The 19,792-nt window shown below is 39.0% G+C and overlaps 1 protein-coding gene across 3 annotated transcripts in view; it reads left to right on the top strand.

Moving 5' to 3' along the window:
- Nucleotides 1-18,902, top strand: part of CPPED1 (calcineurin like phosphoesterase domain containing 1) — a 55,776-nt gene extending 36,874 nt beyond the window's left edge. For all 3 annotated transcript variants that reach the window (XM_061473288.1, XM_061473289.1, XM_061473290.1), the window contains 2 exons: nt 1,866-2,288; nt 17,757-18,902. In XM_061473288.1, coding sequence (XP_061329272.1) covers nt 1,866-2,288; nt 17,757-17,989 — 656 coding nt within the window. In that variant the 3' untranslated portion in view covers nt 17,990-18,902. The remainder of the gene's footprint in view (nt 1-1,865; nt 2,289-17,756) is intronic.
- The last annotated feature ends 890 nt before the right edge of the window (nt 18,903-19,792 follow it).

Here is a 19,792-nt window from a genome sequence, read left to right as displayed (position 1 = left end):
TCTTTATGCTCTGAAACTGTTAGCAGAATTTCCCAAAGCGATCGCATGTAGCTGAACAGGTTGTAATGTGTATATATATAGAGAGAGATAGATAGATATATATAGATATATCTATCTTAAATGAACTTTTCCCCGCCCCTCTCCCCCATACATTTTCCTATTTATGGCTTGAAATTTCCAACTCTTTGCATATGAAGGTGGGGAGTGGCAGGAAAAGCAGCTTTCTCAGCCAGGTTCCCTACCTCATAGACAACAATAGTGTGCCAGGTTTATTTACAACGCTGGTTTTGTTCTTTTAATTCCAGCTCTTCCAAGTAGCATGAGATGTCATTTGCCCTGATTTTCTAGGATTAATAAAGATATTTTCCATAACTGGAAGGAGGATCCTGGTACATTAATATACCTCCTGAAACTGATCTGCTGCCCACTACTCTCTGTACCACATGCCCAAGTTACTTGAAGTCTTTGCTGCAATGACTATACACAGTTAAACACAAGAGTTGTCGATTTTGACTTTATGCACCACATATCAAATCTCACATCTATATTTACATATAGGCTTATTTTAAACGTGATATGGATATGTTTTTTTCACAGTGTTCTTCCAGAGCTTTAGAATTCCAGTAACAGCAGTAAGGTGGTCCTTCAGCCTATACCTGTGGGGTATGGAAAAGGAATTTAAAGCTTTGCTAATAATAGTGACTAAGGGTCAGTGTTTGTCAACATATTGCTCATAGGTGAAGAAATGTGGACAAAAACCTTTTTATCTCATAGTTACACTGCTAGAGCCCCTCTAATACATTTTTATGTGTAATGTACATGGGTAGTTACAAAAACCAGAAAACAATTTAAAAACACATGGTGATTGATTTTTATCAACCTGTATGGAAATGTCGCTTATAAATCTGATTTCAGAATTCTTATAAAAATCCCATTTGGTTAAAAAATGGAGTTGTTACTTGTGAAATGGGCCTGTGTTAGATACATGTTGTATATAATACCGATATATGTTGTGTATTGTGGAGCAAAATACAGTTTATAAATACTCAGTTTAATTCATGAATAGTGAGCATAGCAGTGGCCCCTGGTTAAAGATTGCTCTTCAGAAAATCTAAAGCTTCTGTCATCATTAGAATAAAATAAATGCTTGTTGAAAAAAAATCCTTTCTAAATTTTGCTCAGCGCTTGAACCTGACTCTAGCAATTAGATAAACCTTTCTAGACAAGGCCAGGTCTCTGACAGCCAGAAGAGTAACTGTCTGGGTCATGCATATTAGTATAAAACCAGGGGTGCAGGGAAAACCAGCTAACTCCACAATTACCTTTCTGTGAAATTAATGCCATACTCATTCTTAAAACAGACTCAGCATATAACCAAGTCGCCACAACACACTAATTATATTTTTGCTGTTAAAGTAGTTCTTGTAATGGGAAAAAAAAAAAACAACCCAACCTTAATTCCTTTGCACAGCCATAAAATATAAGCCAGAAGTTAGCCCAGGTTTTGCCCCTGTGTAAAGCTGGTTACACCATTCAAGTTTGCTGCATCTGTTTTCAACAATCGGCCTGCTAAAGCTTCTGATGCAAGCCACTGACCATTTTGTCACCTATGGCTTTGCTATGTGTCGGTTCCTCTGCAGAGCCTTGCTTAAGGCAAGTTACTCAAAATGGCGGAGTACTTGATAAGGAAGGAAATGAAGTGGGAGGGAAGGGATTGAGTGGCATTACAATATTAAAGTGAAGATGTATTCTAGATCCCTACATCTTAATATGGTCTTACTATGCATAGTTCCATAAGCAAAAGCTAGTAACAAGAGACGGAAAAGACAGCATAAAAACTAAACTGTGTTTGTTTTTTTCTGTAGGATCTCAGTGGAGAAAAGACCAAGAGCGAGATTTAAAGAATGTTCTGAAGGACACCCACCAGGACATACCACTGGTATTTGTCAGTGGAAATCATGATATTGGCAACACCCCAACAAGAGAAACAATAGAGCATTACTGCAATAACTGGGGAGATGACTACTTCAGCTTTTGGGTTGGAGGTGTTTTCTTTGTTGTGTTGAATTCTCAGTTGTACTTTGATTCTTCCAAGTGCCCTGAGTTGAAGCAAGCCCAGGATACGTGGCTCGGTGAGCAACTGGCTGTCGCTGAACAGCAGAAATGCAAGCATATTATAGTGTTCCAGCACATCCCTCTGTTTCTGAGAAAACCTGATGAAGACCATGATTATTTCAACTTGGAAAAATCGGTTCGTCAGGAGCTAATGGAAAAGTTTCATAAAGCAGGTATTTTCTCAGACTTTCCTGGTTTTGAATTTCTGTTTCAAATTGTTAATGGCAGTGCTGCCAGACAAAATACATTTAACTTCAGTGGTACTGTTTTAAAGGAATTTTAGATACTGCTTATAAGCCTGATTGCTCCCTGTCAGAATTATCAACTGAATCTAATCGCTTATAAAAAGTACCAAACAATATCTAAAACTTTGAGTGAAAAGTAAAAAAGTGAAAGTGAAAAATTCTTTAAGAAAAACAGCGAGGCTTCCATTTTGCAAGTATTGATAGATAAGACAACCTGAGGTTTTTTTTGCCTGCAGACTGGAAGATCAGGTATTGCCAGAGGAGAAAAATACAGAATTTATTTTACGCAAAATATGGAAACAGAATTCAGAATTACGTTGGAGGTTGTTTTCTCCCACACTGAGCCTATTTTAAGCCAAGAGTGTAATGCACTCCAGATACATTCAGTGTTAAAGAGTCCTGCTCTGCTAAGATCAGTCCTTGCATATCCCATTACTAATAGGGGCCAGATCTGAGGTGAAGGGCAGATGCTAAACAGTCCATTGTGCCAAATCCCTTCGCTCTCTGTGATGACACTTGAATGCCATGCAGACAGACATGGTGTGCAGCTACTCCTCCACACTGCTCCTGTTGTTTCCTGTTAATTGCCTTCATGTTCCTGGGGTGTGCTCGTCCCTCCAGATTTTCTGCCATCGCTGCATCAGCATCATTTTCTCTGCATCTATAAGAGCATGTTATTTGGATTACTGAACAATGCAAATTGTTTATGATATTGTTCCTAATTTGCCATATAATTGTTAAGCCTTGGCTCATTCAAAACCAGCCTAATTTCCAAGCTCTGAATCTCCTGCTGTTTCCAATCAATGGGGCCAAAATTCGCAGTTATCTGAGGGCTCTCCAGGGGACTGGCATATTTGCAGATTCAAGTGCCCTTTTTTTCCCCCATAAGGAGACATGCTGAGAATACCTCATGGTATCTTTTTAATTTTTGTGCTAGTGTTTATGTACTTATATATAGTTATAGTTAATATAGGGAAGCATTCGAAAAGTTGGGCAGCTAAATGACTGCTTACATACTGTTGTCTAGAAACACATCCTAGTTCATGGGAGAGCTGCTTAGCAGAAGGACACTGTCAGCAAGCATTAATGTAGAAGCCAAAGCAGTTCTGTTGTAGAGTTTTCTCTCATCCCCATGGTTTACCAACATTTGGAAACACTCAGGAGTGGGAATATAATTAATCAAGAGGTAAAAGAAACTGCAAAATGTTATCAGTGTAACATTTATCATTATTACATTATCATCCCTTGGAGAAACATATTTCAGACTGATTCTCCTCATGTGTGTCCAGAGGCTTAACCAGAAGTTGGGGAGGCTTTAAATGATGGGAAAAGGAAGCGGGATGGGAAGCCAGTGAGACAAGGATAAGTCTACAGAAGAAATTCCCAAACTTCTTTCTGTGCCAACATCCCATTTGTGCCTCCCCTCCATCATTTCCCATTGTGCCCCTCGGGCCCATCCCTAAAATGATGTTATTTATTTCCTTCACGAGTATGTTCAAACATTGATCTTCTGCTGGCTGTTTTATATAGTGAGTGAATGAGTCAATAGGTGATACTCACAGTACAATAATCTAACATTTTGCTAATTAAATGAACACAGAAAGCTCAGTGTAACTCAGGCTGCTGAGAAACATCAGCTGAATCAAAGTTGGCTCAGAGTTTCCTTAGTAACGGGTGCGCTCTGTTTCCATTGTATCATTCAGTTGAAGAGCTCTCTTTGTAAGACCACAGAATGTCATCAGTGGGTTGCAAACAGGCAGTTATCATGGAAGCATAGATTCACAGATACACAATGACACCACTTACTTTCTGATTCTCTCTTGCTTTGCCAAATAACCTATTTCAGCATTTCAGACATTAAACTGGTTTTCCCACAGTTCATTTCCTACATTCTTAGGGGATTAAAACACAGAATATTGCTAATGAAATCCCAGTATACTTTGCCTTTTTTTAATTATGACTTGCAGCTTAGAAGGCCAACCCCTTGCAGCACTTAATTTAGACATTTGGTGTAACTGTTTGTCTTGGAAAAAGGAAGTCTGTCCTTCTAATGAGCCTACCAGGCTGCTGCTATTCTTCTTCCCCTGACCTGTCACCAGTCCTTCCTTCCTTGTGCTCTCTTGCTCACTGTTTCCAACCACTACAAAGGTCTGCTTTGTAATTATGTAAAATTTCAGTATAACATGCATGTTTGAGGAGTTAGCAGATGGGTGTCATATTCCAGTTGTTGATAACCCAGGACCAGACCTGGAATTATCCCAGTTCTCCTGTTTATATTCTGTCTAGCTTAGAGAGGGAGGGGAAAGGAAGGACAGTCTATTAATTCAGGTCTTTGCATGACCAAAGAAATTGATACAGGTGTGTGTAGGAAATAATCAGATCAGTGTGGTGGTATTGCACAGGTGCTTTAAAGTGAGGTATGCAACTTCACAAAATTATTATTTTAAATTCAGAGCCCAGATCTTCTGTAGTTACTCTCTTCTAATCACTTTGATATTACATAATGGTTTTGGCTTAAGTATTTGCTCATTACAAGCAGAGATAAAAGACTAGCTGTAGAGGCTACATCTGGTACAAAATACTGAATTACATTTCTCACATTAGAAGTGTCCTTAACAGTTGGGCTAATTAAAGATAAAATCATGTCCTTATGATAAATATTTATAAATTGGAAATCTGGCACTTGTAAATATGTATTACTACTCTGCAGAGTTAAGCCATACTTGTAAGCTGCGCGTCTAAGAAATCCTCCTGGCCCATTTTTTTCTTTCAATGTATTATAACCAGTATTGTCCTTGAAAAAGTGATTTCAGTGACAGTGAAAATCAACTCAGTTTAGAACACAGTTTATCATTTAAGAGAAAATACATTTCTGAAAGTGTATTTGTATAACTTCTGAAAGTTTAGCCTCAGTTACCTGTCTCCTCTACTTGCAGAAGCAAAGTAGAGAAAAGACCTGTACAAAAGAACTGTGAAGGAGCTGTGAGCCCCGCTGAAGTTACCCAGCTCTGCTGTGTGAAATGCATAGTCACCTTTGAAGAATCTGATAGTGCTGATATAGATGAGTTTGTTCATAGCTTTGTAGCAAAAATAAAGTAGTAATAGTGGTCTAGCCAAAACTCTGGGCTGCATGTTGTATCTCTCTAATAAGCAGAAGTGATAAATTAGGTTTTAAATTAAGGCATTTATGTAACAGGAAACATAATCTTTCTGACATATCCCATTCCAGTATAATTTCCTTAGGGTGTTAAAGGATTTTTTTTTCAATGACCAGAAAAGTGTGGGTCCTCTTATGCTAGAGACAATCTTTAAGAGACTTTTTGCCTAACATACTGAAATTGTTACTTAACACAATGTACTAGTAAATGTTTCTTCATGATCCTAATGAACTAAAACGTTTAAACAAATGTGTGACCTTGTTTAAGAGCTCTGTTGAATAAAACCTAGATTAACAGCTAGTTTTCCACCAACAAGGTTGTTTCAATGTGAAATGACAAGTATAGGTGGTCTATCTAGGTGAGGGATTATGCGTCCAAGAGACAATCGCTGGGTAAGAGACACAAAATATGGAACAAAATTCACTGCAGTCTCCAGCTTTTCTTTTTAATTCAAACGATCATTTAAATGTCTTCAAAGCAGTTTTTCAGATGTGCTTAAAAACACTTAATTTGCACATACAGGGAAAAATAGCAACCCAACTATTAAATGGCATATTTTTTCATTCCATTTGTGAGTGTAGGTGCTGTAACTTCTAACACCTTTACTCATTAAAAGACTGTGATACCTACATTCTCCTCTTAGAAATCTTATGACAGGAGAGTAGTATTAAAGGGAGCAGCAGCTTTCTGAACATCCACAGCTAAGATATATTTGAGTACAAAATTAAAGCATGGAGTGCTGAAAGCTGTTTCTAAAATTTACCAGACAACATATGCTATGTGTCATGAATTTGTCATGTAATCAAGGTTGACAGGGGAGTAATATTTTCTTCCTGCCATTGGGACCTTGATTTTTGCAAAGGCCAGATACCAAGTGAGTAATCTCATGGCTTGCTTATGTGTTGCTTTGTCAGTATTTAAGGTAATTTTAATCTAAATACTCTCAAGTTCAGTGATTTAGATCAACCTCTTTCAACCTTGAAATGATGCACTCATGGTACAGGCAGTGACCAAATTTGGTATCTTCTATGTCACTCTGTAAGAACAGGTTTTAAGACTGCTCCCCAGGTAATGTAATGTAATCTAGTATGTAGATACACATTTATTTATTTCAGGGATTCCGCAAGTACAAGATGCATTTATTTAATATAATCTGTAATGACGTTAAATAGTATTTTTTTCTTTGATACATTTTTTAAATCTGTTTTATCCACTGGGATGTAGTTTTCCTTGATAAAAACTTCTTTGTGATCCTACAAGTTTGCAGGATCATGTTTGCAAACAACAGTGCATGAGATGTTTTTATTAAGATTCTTACAGTGCTATGCACTGTAAATTCCAATTACTCTGTTCTGTTTCATTCACACAACTGATGAAGAAGGTAGCATAACACAGAGTTTCTAAAGGGCTATTATTTAAGTTTGACTGAAGAGGTTAGGAAATGCAGGGTGTTGATCCTGACACCAGTAGGGCTTTCCTTCTACTGGAGCTCTGTTGGTGGGAATGATTGGGGTTTTTTGGAGAAGAGGGTCTGAGAAATGCTTGAGCACTGAGCAGTTCTGCTAACAGTGTGGTGACTGATGCTTTCACATCTGTTTCCTGCTCCAACACCTGAGTGGCAGATGGGGTGATGTGAGAACTCACAAATTGCAATGAGATAAAATCAATTCTATGCCACAGGAGAGATTTTGTTTACAAAGACTACTAAATATTATCATTTGCTTTGTAGCACTGGAGTCTTGAAGAGATGATGTACACTACCTGCCCAGGGGAGAAAAATGGTACAGGGAAGCTGAAAGAGCATCATTTTGGAGTGCAAAGTTGTTCTGAGTGTAATACCTGTGTATTACTGTTGAACCAACCATGCTGTTCAGCACTTCAGAAAGCAGCTGTATGCTGCAAGAGGAAGGAAATGAAGAAAAAGAAGTTCATGCCTGATACTCCGGGGGAGGCATTCAAGATCAGTTTATCCATGTGACTTAAATGGTTTTATTTGCCAGAAACATCACCTTTTAAAAAATACTTATCTACACATACATGTGTGTGGTGTGCACACACGTCTCGTAGCATTTCCTTGTGCCTGGATACTGCTTTTGTTCTCCTACCTATTAAAACTCTGAAAGGGTATTGGAGTGTTGGGAACACTCAGGTTTTTCACTCTGTACAATTTCACTTCTTTACAAAACTGCCTCTCCACCTGTTTGCTTGTTTTGGCTCTACTGCTGCTCCTTTCTAGCTCCTGCAGTTTTGGGGACAAATACATGTAAGATTAGCTCTTGCTAGCATATCCTCTTTCTTCAGTCTTGAGCAAGTGAAGCGGTGGCTTTTAGATAATCACAGTTCTAATTTAAAACAAATCATTAAACTTGAACAGCTAACATAAAAGCAGTAACTAGGCCAGAATGACAATCCCTATAGTCCAGTCTCATGCTTCTCCTACTAGCCAAACCATTGTGAAGAGAACAAGCACAGGGGGGGAGTTTCAAGTTTCACAGCTTTGGGAAGAAATACCTCCTTTTGTTTGCTGTGAGCTTCACCTGTAGTGTGTGTGGAGAGCCATACACCTGTAAATGAAATGCAGTGAACACTGATTCATGTCTGCAGTTCCTGTAAAAAACAGTTCATTAATCAGCACTTAAAGGGGGATAATCCGGACCATGTGATAGATTTCATTGTTCAGTCAGAACCGCTTTTTTTTTCCAAAATTCTCTACAGAGTGCATGGGGAGAGAAGCAAGGTCTGTACTGTACCCATTACATATTTATTGTATCATTCATACTGCATTAATTTAGCCTTTTTGTTCTCTTACAGTCTCATTTGCTTTTCCTGAGAAAAGCATTTATTTAATTGAGGGCTCAGTCTAAATAAAGCATGCTACTGATTGCCTCTGCTGATTATTCCAGGCATTCTCTTCCTAATTTGGAAAATCTGCTGCTTTTCTTTGGTTTATTTTTATATTTGTAATTTTTTTTCCCCTGTATTTTTACACTGTCCATAGTGCTGGATTGAGCAGTTTGATTTCCAACTGAGACTAGGCCAGTCACAGTTTGGACACAGCAAACCTGCCTCAAATTCGGGTTTTGGGCAGTAGGAGCTAGAGCTGGAAACCAGCTTCTTCTGACTCAGAGGGTTTTGGAAGCAAGCAGTGGAAGTGAGTGTTATTCTAGAAACTGGAGTCAGACACCTCTGGAATTTAAGCTTGTTCAAGTCTGAATTCCAGCCCAGTGTCATCTGATTGTGTGAGAATTGTTTTCTAGGTGGATGTGTCCTTATGAAGTTATTTTTAGTATTTCAAGGTAAATGTGGGTGCATTATTTTCCATCATGTTTTAACCTATTTGGATTTCTGTAATCACTGCAACTAGATTTCCTTTGAGACTGGGGCTCAGTCTGTATGTCTTGAATTAAACTGGCAAACATCATGGTTTTTCAGGTATTAGGAGAACATACATTTCACAAAATCAGGAATATACCTGTTGTCTGTTTAATAAAACAAAAGATGCCTTGGCTGATATTTCACATTTAAAATGGAGACATAAACTACTCTGTAAACAGAAAGGCCAAAATGCTGTGGTTGTGAAAGGTGTGGTTGTCTATCCATCCACATAGAGAAGGCAAGCCACAGGCCCCTCTCTTTCCTGCCCCAGATGGAGCTGAAAAAGTGCCCAGCATTCCATATCCTTGCATTTTTCTACACCTCAGAACACAAGAGCAGTAGAGTAGCAAGTTGGGATTATGGGCCTGCGGCTGCACAATAAGCTAAGGCTGGGAGGTAATCACTCTCAGGGGAATTATCCATGAGACCCAGCTAAATGTCTTCGTTCTCTTACAGTACAATTATGTCGAAATCATGCTGACCCTTTTCCCTGGTGTTACAGAACTGTTGCTCAGAAGGGTTTCTCTAGTGATGAACTGCAATTTGTGGGAAGAAGATGCTGCACTTTCAGAATTCTGTAAAATAACCTTTGCTTCATACTGCTAGCAGACAACCTGCCTTCTGCATGATATTCACTATGCAGTTTCTTTTCAGGTAATGAACTATTTTCTCATCTGATTATTGTTAGGAATAAAACCAACAGCATGCTAACACCAGTGGGGTAGCCAAAGTTTTCTTTCAGATTTTTTTTCAGTATCATGAAGCCTGAAAAAGGTGGTGAATATTTCATATAGGACTCAGCCTCTTTCAGAACGTTTTTCTGTTTTGGAGTGTTGGAAAACTCAAGTGCTGTGAGATGGTCATCATTACAAAGAATGATCTCTTTTAAATGAGACCTACTGCAGGCTGTGAGGGTGGGATGGTTGTATACATGCAGTTGCTCCTAAGCCTGGCTGGCCTGGTCATCCCTTTCTGTGCCAGTCTTTTCCATAGAATCATAGAATAGTTAGGGTTGGAAAGGACCTTAAGATCTTCTAGTTCCAACCTCCCTGCCATGGGACACCTCACACTAAATCATGTCACCATCTGAAGCAAATCTCAGATGCTTGTTTAACTCTCCCTTTTAGGCCAGTACAGTTTAGCAGTATCCATTACACTACCTCTGTAAGAAAACCTCTTTTTAGTAGTGTGCTGTTTTGGTTCACAAAGCATGAAGAGAGAACCAAGACAAAATGGGAAGTGCCAGTAAAAATTGTCCATCTTACCAGAGCTGTTAAACTGAGGAAGATGCAAATCATTATGATCTGGCAGAGGTCTTGTGATGACTTAATTTGGTGAGCTGGCTTTAGACTGCAGACACTAGAAATAAAGGAGAGGGGAAGAAGTCTTCAGAGGTGTTTCTGAATTTTCTGTCGAGAAATCATTGTGGTAGAAACCATGAGCAAAGGGTTCATACCTTGGTTTTGACTTGGAAAAGGGTATCCAACTTAAAACATGATTCTTGTTTGAAGTGTTTTGAGAAGTGAGTTGACCTTTGAAAATTCATCTTGTGAAAGAACATGAAGATAGCATCTAGGGTAGCATGCTGAATTATGTGAGCTATTAATTACCCTCCTCAGCACTTTACCTCTTGACTTGACAAAGCCAGTGTGTAGCCTTACAGTCTGAAGTGACATAATGCAGTGTGTGAATTAGCATAAAACCAAAGTACTTATTTCATGGTGAAGCTAATGAAGAGTCTAAAGTTTATCAACATATGTAAGTATTAGAGCTCTTTAGGTGACTCTTGAACAATCCATGTTTTGGTTGGTTGTTATGGTCATGAATTATTTATGCTAAATAGGCTGTGTTAAGATCATGGAATTTGTACCAAGATAGGTATTTAATTCATTAGCAGAAATGCATTATTCTACAGGGAAAAAGAGTTATGATCAGCTCTTTGGAAACAGTAAATCTTTTTATCGTTTGCGGTCAGCTTTGTCAGATTAGAACTGAAAAGGACTTTTTGTGCTTGGTCAGAAAATGATGGTAAATTGTATGCCAGGAGGACATCTTTGGTTTACTAAAATCAGAATCAATTCCTGTATTTAACCTTTTTTTTACCAATCGATTGATTCTGAAAACTCGTGCTTGGTATACGGGCATGAATTTTGTTGGGTTTAGGTGTTTTTGCGATCCAAGTGCAGTTTTAGACCAGCCAGAGGAAGACCTGGTGCTATCCTGAGACTCTGGCTTCTGGTCCTGCTCTGATCAAAAATGAATTTGGCAGTTTAGGCCTTTCTGACCTGACACCAGCAGGTGATGATCACAGAGACAGTGTGTGAGGTTTGTGTTACATTTTTTAAACAGTAACTGCACAGTTTTTTACTTTATTCTGATTTTAATCCTTTTTTTTCCTTTGTTTTAATTGGAAATCCATTAGGTATGAATAGCGTTTTGCAGTAATGGATCCTGCGTTTTTGCTTAATGGATACTGTGAAGCCTGCAGTCACGTTTAAATTCAAATCAGTGTGTATTTCACAACAAACGAACTAATGAATGCTTGTGAAGGTGCCATCCTTTGGACATGTATTTTCACAGTAGCTTTTTAGTGTTTCATGCAGCTTTCATGTCAAAGCTTTTCCCAACTGCTATTTCAGAAACCAGGCATTAAGCACAAATCACTGCTCTACATTTTTTTTGTGGTGGGAAGGGACTGTACCTTTTTGTGGATAGCTGCATGGGTTGAACTGACTTGAGGATACCTTAAAGCCAGCTATAAAGTGAGGCCTGCCAGGACACTGCTCTTTCCGCACAGAGTTTAAAGGGGGGTGTGCAGTGAGGTTGCTGGCAACTTGACAGCATTACTTCAGAAAAACATCTGAAATGAATAAATTAAATTTGAGTGAACACATCTCTAAGTTTCTTTTTATGTTTCAGATCAAAAGCAAGAGCAAAGTAAATTGCTTGCTTGTCATCTTAGTATTATGGCATTGACTGGTTCAGATTTCCTTCTTATGCTACCTAACAAAAGTGAGTGGAATACAGTTGAGTGAACAAAAAAGTGCTAGTGAAAAAAAAACATCAGTTAGACTTCTGTTAATACACAGCATTGACCTGTTTGTTTCTTTGTTCAAGATGTAACACACTGTTACACAGCAATAGCAAGAATTAATGCTAGCACTGAGTACCTGAAACCTGATGTCTGGGCAAAATTTTTTCCAGGAGGTATCTAAAGCAGATACTAAATTCTAGCAGAGGCTGGTGCTGAGCAGCTAGACCTGCATGGATATTTGAGCACTGAACACCTGCCTAGTGTAATTAGGATCTGAATGACAATACATATGCTAAAAGGGGGAATTTGGATAAACAGTACCCATAAACACCAGATTTAGGCAGAATCTGCCTCCCATAGCCAACTGGAGATAAAAGAGGTTCTAAATCACATTCTCTGTGGTCTCCTATTTGCACTGCTTACTTCAGCTCCATACCAAAATACCTTCTTGAGTGTAGGCAGTTAGCAGATGTGAAATGTAATTGTGGTAAAGTTGCACTCTTTGCCTAGGAAGAGAAAAAGCTGCATGATTCACGGGCCAGACTTTGTACCTGGTGTCTGTCTGCTGTCTGAGATGGGTTTCTCAAGTACTTCCCTTGAATTCTCAGGCAAGGGTAGGTTTTGGTTTTCTTATAGCATAACTAAAGTTGCTTTATTACTTTTGTCCCCCTGCCCTTCTAATTAGATTAATTAACATAAACTGTATGTTGGGATTTGGTTTACATATATGACGACACAAAGGCTTCCGTTCTTTTAATTCCAAAGGTTAAACTCTCTGAATGGTGAGAAGATAGATAAAAGATGGCAAGCATTTATGTCTCTTACAAAGCACTATTTACCTTACTAAAAGCATGTCACATGGCTTTACATGTCACTATGGTTTTATGATTGTTACTTTTTCCTAACTTTTTTGCTTAACTGTGGAAAAAGTGGAAAATATTGAAAAGTACTTGTTCCTGTAGTAGCACCATCCCTTACTGGAAGCTGCTAAGGATATTTTATGGACCCAGCTGATGCAGTAATCAAGCAGGTGAAACACCAGGTGCCCAGATGTTCAGTCCTTGATCCTTCATTTAGCTTCTACTTAATGCTGTGGGGAAGGAATGCTGTGTGCCCAAGAGTAGCATCTACAGCACTGCTGAAGGCCATTGATTATAGGTTAAGTAAGTGCATGAAGGACAGGAAAGTGCCGCAAGAACGGATCCATTATAGGCAGCTCTAAGCTGAAGGCAAACAAGTATCATTAAGCTTATTGTGCCTTATGTCCTCCCAAACTCCCCACAAATGCCTTAACTCAGAGGCTGCAGTAAGCAGCCTCATCTACTCAGCATCTTCTACATCAGGACTTGCTCTTTTAACAACAATGCTACAAGGCAAGAGGAGTCCCACTTTAACAAGTAGAAGACATGTAAAGGTGCCACAGTGTTCAGTTTTGCTCTCAGTATTAGGAAGCAAGAGAAGAGAATGCCCAGCCAGCCCATAAACAGCTCCAAATGTCATTGCAGAAAGGTTGGGGGGTGGAGGAGGCAAGGTCAGCCTCTGGTTTGGATAGGTGTGCATGTTGGAGTATTGTGTACATTTCTGGTGTCCCCAACATAAGAAGGCTGTGGAGCTGTTGGAGGAAGTCAGAGGAGGCCACAAGGATGATAAAGGGGCTGGAGCACCTCCTGTATGAAGACAGGCTGAGGAAGTTGGGGCTATTCAGCCTGGAGAAGGGGTTTGTGGAGGCCTCATAGCAGCCGTCCAGTATCTGAAGGGGGCCTACAAGGATGCTGGAGGGAGATTCTTCATTAGGGACTGTAGTGATAGACCAGGGGGTAATGGGTTCAAACACGAACAGGGGAAGTTTGGATTAAAGTTCTTCCCTGTGGGGGTGCTGAGGCACTGGAATGGGTTGCCCAAAGAAGCTGTGAATGCTCCATCCCTGGCAGTGCTCAAGATCAGGTTGGACAGACTCTTGGGTGACATGGTCTAGTGGAAGGTGTACCTGCCCATGGCAGGGGGTTTGAAGTAGATGATCTTAAGGTCTCTTCCAGCCCAAACCATTCTGTGTTTCTATGATTCTGCTGCTTGACTTGCTTAAGTATGTCACGCTAGTCAGTGTAATAAGCTGCAGCATGGTGGGAGTTGCAAAATGGCTGCTCGCTCTCAGACTGACAGTCTTTATAGTATGATTTTAAGGACCCAGGATCTAGTAAGTACAGAATATCTGTAAAGAGCCTATTACATCACAGGACTTTTATATTCTTACTCTGCCTTTTGAGGTATTCTGATTGGGTTTCTCCCAACCAGAAAGCAACTCAAAGATAGGTTCCTGCAGCTGAGTCAGAGCAAGCTCTCAGAGCTGTTATGATGACTTCCTTACAGGTGTAACTCTACACCAGAGAGATGAGCAGGTTACACTGAGCAAGAGAATTAGGTCTGATAAACTAAAATAGAGTAACAGACAAGTTTTAGCCGACAGTGACTACTTGACTAGTATTCAACATAAAGGTAACTTCATTCTGTCTTCCACCTTGAGACATCTGCTATTAGAGAAGGGTTCAGATTTTGAAATATGAAAGCCCATGTAGCTTTCACCAGGCACACAGCAGAGTAATTTATATTCTGCTTTCCAAGCTGCTTAATTTTTAACTATACTTTGAGCCTATTTTACGTATATCAGTCTTGAAATCACTTCTATAGAAGCAAAGGATTGATGTAGCCAACTCTGTTAAGACATGCTTACCTATGCTTTTTTTCATTTAATCACTGTGAAAGAGGCCTAAATCTGCTGCAGAAAGAAAAAAAGTGGAGTTTGTTTCTGGCTAGAGAAAGAAGGATTTACTTGTGAAGCCGTCATGTGTTCCTAACCACAGCTCTCTGCCTTTAAATTGCTTCTGCTCTTTTCCAGAATTTCTGCTTTCTGAAGGCAAAATGAGTTGTTGCTGCTGGGGTTTTTTATGTCATTTAAGGTTATAGTATCTATCTCACAAATTACAACATTCTCTGGCCTACCACTTGAACAGGGCTAAGCATGTGTTACCTTTCGTGTTAAGGTAGATTGCTGGAATATATGAAAAACAGCAAATGAAGTTTGGTGTTGTCATCACAGTGTCCATTCCTGTGTGTCTGTATATGTAATGATAAAAAGAGTGGTGGGAAAGGTCGTTATCAATGCTGCGTATTTAAGGACAGCTTTTAGGCTGGGGTGGTAAGCCAGACCTTTGCTGTGTGCAAGGAGCACCTCGCATTGCCCTTAGCAGCTGGCACGTGTCCCCAGCAGCTGGCATGTGTCCCTGTATGTGCTGAGCTTTACTCTTCAGTGCTGTCCTCCTCAGGAAGAGGCATGTTTTTAGACCTCTGCTTGTTAGCTTATTGCCAACAGAAACACAAATGATGTACAGCAAGGTACAGTATCTGCTGGCACCTAGTCGTAGTTGTCAGGAATACTTACTGTGGGTTTTGAGTCACTTCATATTAATTATTTTTAGCTGCTTTATGTAGAACCATCCAAGTGTCATTATGGTTAAGGAGCACACAACCTGTTGCATTTTAATAAACAAATTACACCTAAATCCTTGAAGTGTGTTTGAAAACTTTTGAATTTTCATTCATAACACCTTAAATCAACAGTAGATCTAAACACCTGCAACAATATAAAATCAATTTATATGCTTTGCACTTGATGATAAACAACAAAATTCCTAGTCTTTTCAGCCATCTGGTCCAGTAATTTTTCTGTTTCACAACAGTATAAAATTTGATGCAGCCTCAGGAAGCTGTAACAGTCTGAAATCCAAGGATCTTGGACTGAGCATGCCAAAAATTTATCCCCAAACCTGTTTGTAGAATTAGCTATTTATACTAATGCCACATTTTCATTCAAAATAAAATATGCATCATCTTAAATTAGCAACAAAGCTGATGAATATTTTTTTGCCGAACCACAGATGCTGTTGAGGGTGATGCTCAGCTGTCTCTGTCACCAGTGCACAGAGTGGCTAAATGGTGAAGGATGCTGGTGTAACTGGAAGTGAAATGCTTGTCTGTGACAGCATGTTTTAGGGGAGCTAGGTTCTCACCTCTGTTGTTAATGGTTTTCCAAACCTTGACAGGAAAGATAAGTACTTAGCATCAAAATTTCTTTTTCTTTACATTCTTGACTCATGAGACTAAACAAGGTTTCATTGTTTTGTAGTACTAAAACATTTTATTAAAAATTATAAAACATCAAACGGGGAGGGGAAAATAAGCGATTTGGTAGCATGAATTTGACCTGTAATGACAATCAGAAGGGCTCAGGTAGTGATTACAGCTTGTATCCATTGATTTTTTTATGGTTGCAATGCAGAAGAAACAAAAAGGAGAAACTGCCGGTTTGGAGTTGAGGATGACGCCATTTCATTTAATCTTAAATTGTTTCCAAATCTCTGCAAAAAAAACATAGCTCCTGAGGAGCTATGGCAGGATTGTAGACCTCATGGCAGGAGATTGTACTCTCATGGCAGGAGAGCAGACCTGTCATATGGATTATCTTTAGAAGGTGGTCAGAATCAGCATTTGCAAGCCTAATTGTTTTTTTCTTTTTAAATACCATATTCTGGGAAAGAATGGTTGGACTTTCCTTAAACATTCTCTTAACTGATCAGTTAGACCATGATTCAGCCAAGGATTTCAAAGTGCATTATAAAGCCTTAACCATGAAGTATTTTTGTCCTCTCTACCTGCTGCTGTTTGGCATTCAGCTTTTCTTCTACTGCTGATAAAGCTTGGGTGATGCTTGTATGTGACCCATCCAGAATTTTTCGATGTTAGCATATTGTTGACTCCTGCACCAGACCAAATGTATTTTTCCAAGTTTATAATGGACTGATTTTTCTTACTCGGAACAGTCCAAAATCTAAATAGTCTATTTAAAAATAAGTCATTAAAAATACAGAAGAAATCAGAACACACCTGCCCTGTTTGTACCCCATACTAGGTAAATGTTCCTGCATGTCATTACCAAGCCTGACACCTCTTGCAGGTGGTCAGCCTTTCCTTTTCTGCTGCTCTTGTCTTTCTTCCCCTCTTATTATTCTCAACCTCTTATTCAGTTTCTTTGATGTACCTGGCTCTGTTCTGCCTGCGGTAACCTCCCACTGTTTTTGAGGAAAGATGATAAATTATCTTCTCAATATTTATTCTTTTCATTTGTCTTACCTTTTTTTCTGCTCCTTCCCACTCCCCACCCCCCACCCCCCCTTTTCTTTTAAGGCCACTGACCTTGGATAAACAGATTTAAGCTTTCCTTAGGGATTTTTCTCAATGTTAATTGACAAATACAGCTCCACAATCCTTGGCTTTCAACTCGTGTTTCGGTACCATCATCCTTTAAGCAGTTATCTATTACTGAATGTTTTTTTTCTGGTTTTAATCAGCTTCCTCTAGAATGTTCCTTCTTTCCAGTCAAAGAAGTAGCAAGACAACAAAGACACCTTGCAGTAAAAAAAGAAGAAATCAGAGTCCAGTAACCCTAGAAAGAGCTACTGGAGCAGAGTAAAGGTTTTACTCACTATTTATCATGTATTACTATTGGAATTATTTACTATTGTTTACTGTTAATGATTTCTTTAAAGTACAAGTTGAGGTAAGTGGTTTATTTCTAATTTTATGCTTTCTGGACCATTAAAGACTGAAGGTAAACGAGACGCCTGTAGCTGTACTTGCTATGGAACCTTCCCCACAAGCTCAGCAGCTGTGTAAGCCTCAGCATATACCCTCAGCAGTGTCTTGTACCGGAAACACATTTTACACATGCAGCTACTAACTAAATGCTCTTTCTTTTCTGCTTTTTTTGTTAAACAGGCGTTAAAGCTGTATTTTCTGGACATTACCACAGGAATGCTGGAGGGTCCTACAAAGGACTGGAAATGGTGGTTTCATCAGCAATAGGATGTCAACTGGGAGAAGATACTCATGGGCTTCGAGTGGTGGTTGTCACAGATGAGAAGATTGCTCACCGATACTACAGTTTAGATGAACTGAGCAGTCAAGGCATAGAGCAAGAGCTGCTGGCTATGCTTGCTGAGCACAATTAGGCCGTGTCCAATTATGTGGGGTTTTTTCCATCTTAGACAAATAGAAACTGTTTCAGAAAGTTTCTGCAAGCTGAAGAGAGATATTTCTGACCGTGCACCAGAACAGCATTCCATTTATTATCATCCTCAATAGAAAGGTTTCTCTTTCAGAAATGAGACCTATGAGGAATAGGGAAGAATAGCAGAACTGGTGCAGTAATGTATCATTGAAAAGAACAGTTCTCAAAACTTTGCTCTTAGATAAGACTTTCTTGTCAGAGAGAAGGTGTACCAGAGAGTGACAGCTGTAGCTTCTAGATAACCCTTAACTCAAGTGTTTCTTAGTTTTAAAATCAATAAATTTATTCATTTCTGTTATGCTCTGGACAATATAAATGGGGCATTTTTTTTTACTCTGTCAAAACAAATTTCAACCACCAGACTTTTAGCAACCTTCATACCAGATCTTGTTGCCTAGACATTATATTTTCTCCTATTTCCCATAGATTATTTCTTAGCTAATGAGAGCCAGCAGCAACAGGAGAGCAGACGTATTCTGTTCTGCAGTCACAGCTTGGGTTTCCATTATAACCTGGGTTTACATAATGGAAAGTTTATAAATGAAGCTAATGGAGATGCCATTGACAGAAACTAAACATGGAACAACTATTTTTCTTTTGAAATGTAACTACCAATCAAACAGCTACACTGTTCTTGCTGTAGCTTCCCAAGTTGGAATAGTTGGAATATTCTGTACTGAATACTGTTATCAGAAGTTGCTTTGTTGAATGATAGACAGGGGGAGAGCTCTAATCTCCAAATGCAGTTTAAGAGTGCCTTGCTGAAATATGATACAATATTAAAGTTGAAAACCCCAAAACTATATTTTCTTCACTGGAATAAGTCTTCTTTAAAAATAAGTTATATAAAAGAAGTTTATGTGCTGCAATCTGCCTGTATTTTTAGCAAGTATATCTGATTTACTTACTGTTAAATTGAAAAAAAGTCTTCATGTAATTAAAACATTATAACCTGATTTTATTTTTTAAGTATTTAGTTGAACACATTATAATCCATACCACAGGTTTTCTAGACATAGAGATTGCACAGCTTTAGCACCTGAAGAAGGAAAACCAGAAGCAATACTGGCTGAAAAAGTAATGCATTATGTTTGGTTTACATATACTGACATACAACATGTTCACTAGAGAACATTGCGGATACTTAAATATGGGAAGAGAGATGAAATGCTGTGCTGAAGGGTCAGCTTTATTACATTTTAGACACACCAGTTTATCTAGGAGGCTTCTTCAGTCTTGGTATGTGGTACTCATGAGATTCTGCAATGACCGCTGTAGCATTTCTTTGCCCCAGTGAACCAGCTATGCCTGAAGATGAATGACTCCCAGCCCATTCCAGTGACCTAAGCACAGGTAATGTCTGCTTCAGAAAGAAAAGGATTTTGCTTTTATTCTCCACCTGGTTTTGCTTAGTTAAATATTTTCACAGTCTCATTTTCAAGGGAACAGCTGGGGAACATGAAGTAAAATCTAAGGCCTGATAACTTTGAAACAGGACAAGGGACCTAAGCACCCAAGAACACTTTCATCGGAAGTTAAGCACCCATTAGTTCAGCTACGGGGTTTAAAAATCCCTGTACCTAGATACCTTTTAAGCCACGGACTATTACTAAAATTTGGTCTTACATAGTTGGAAGGTGTTTAGTAATCACAGCTAAATAACAGTGCCAAGACTAAGGGGATGCTAGTGGAGAGGGAAGAACAGTCTATGATTTAAATCTTTTCAAGTCACTTTGTATGGCTG

The sequence above is a fragment of the Pezoporus flaviventris genome, unplaced genomic scaffold, assembly GCF_033815535.1.
Source record: "Pezoporus flaviventris isolate CSIRO_AGI_PZ_B2104156 unplaced genomic scaffold, CSIRO_AGI_Pfla_v1 ptg000078l, whole genome shotgun sequence".
Lineage (NCBI taxonomy): Eukaryota > Metazoa > Chordata > Aves > Psittaciformes > Psittacidae > Pezoporus > Pezoporus flaviventris.
The sequence above is the reverse complement of the archived record's forward strand: the minus strand, read 5'-3'. Positions and strand labels throughout refer to the sequence as shown.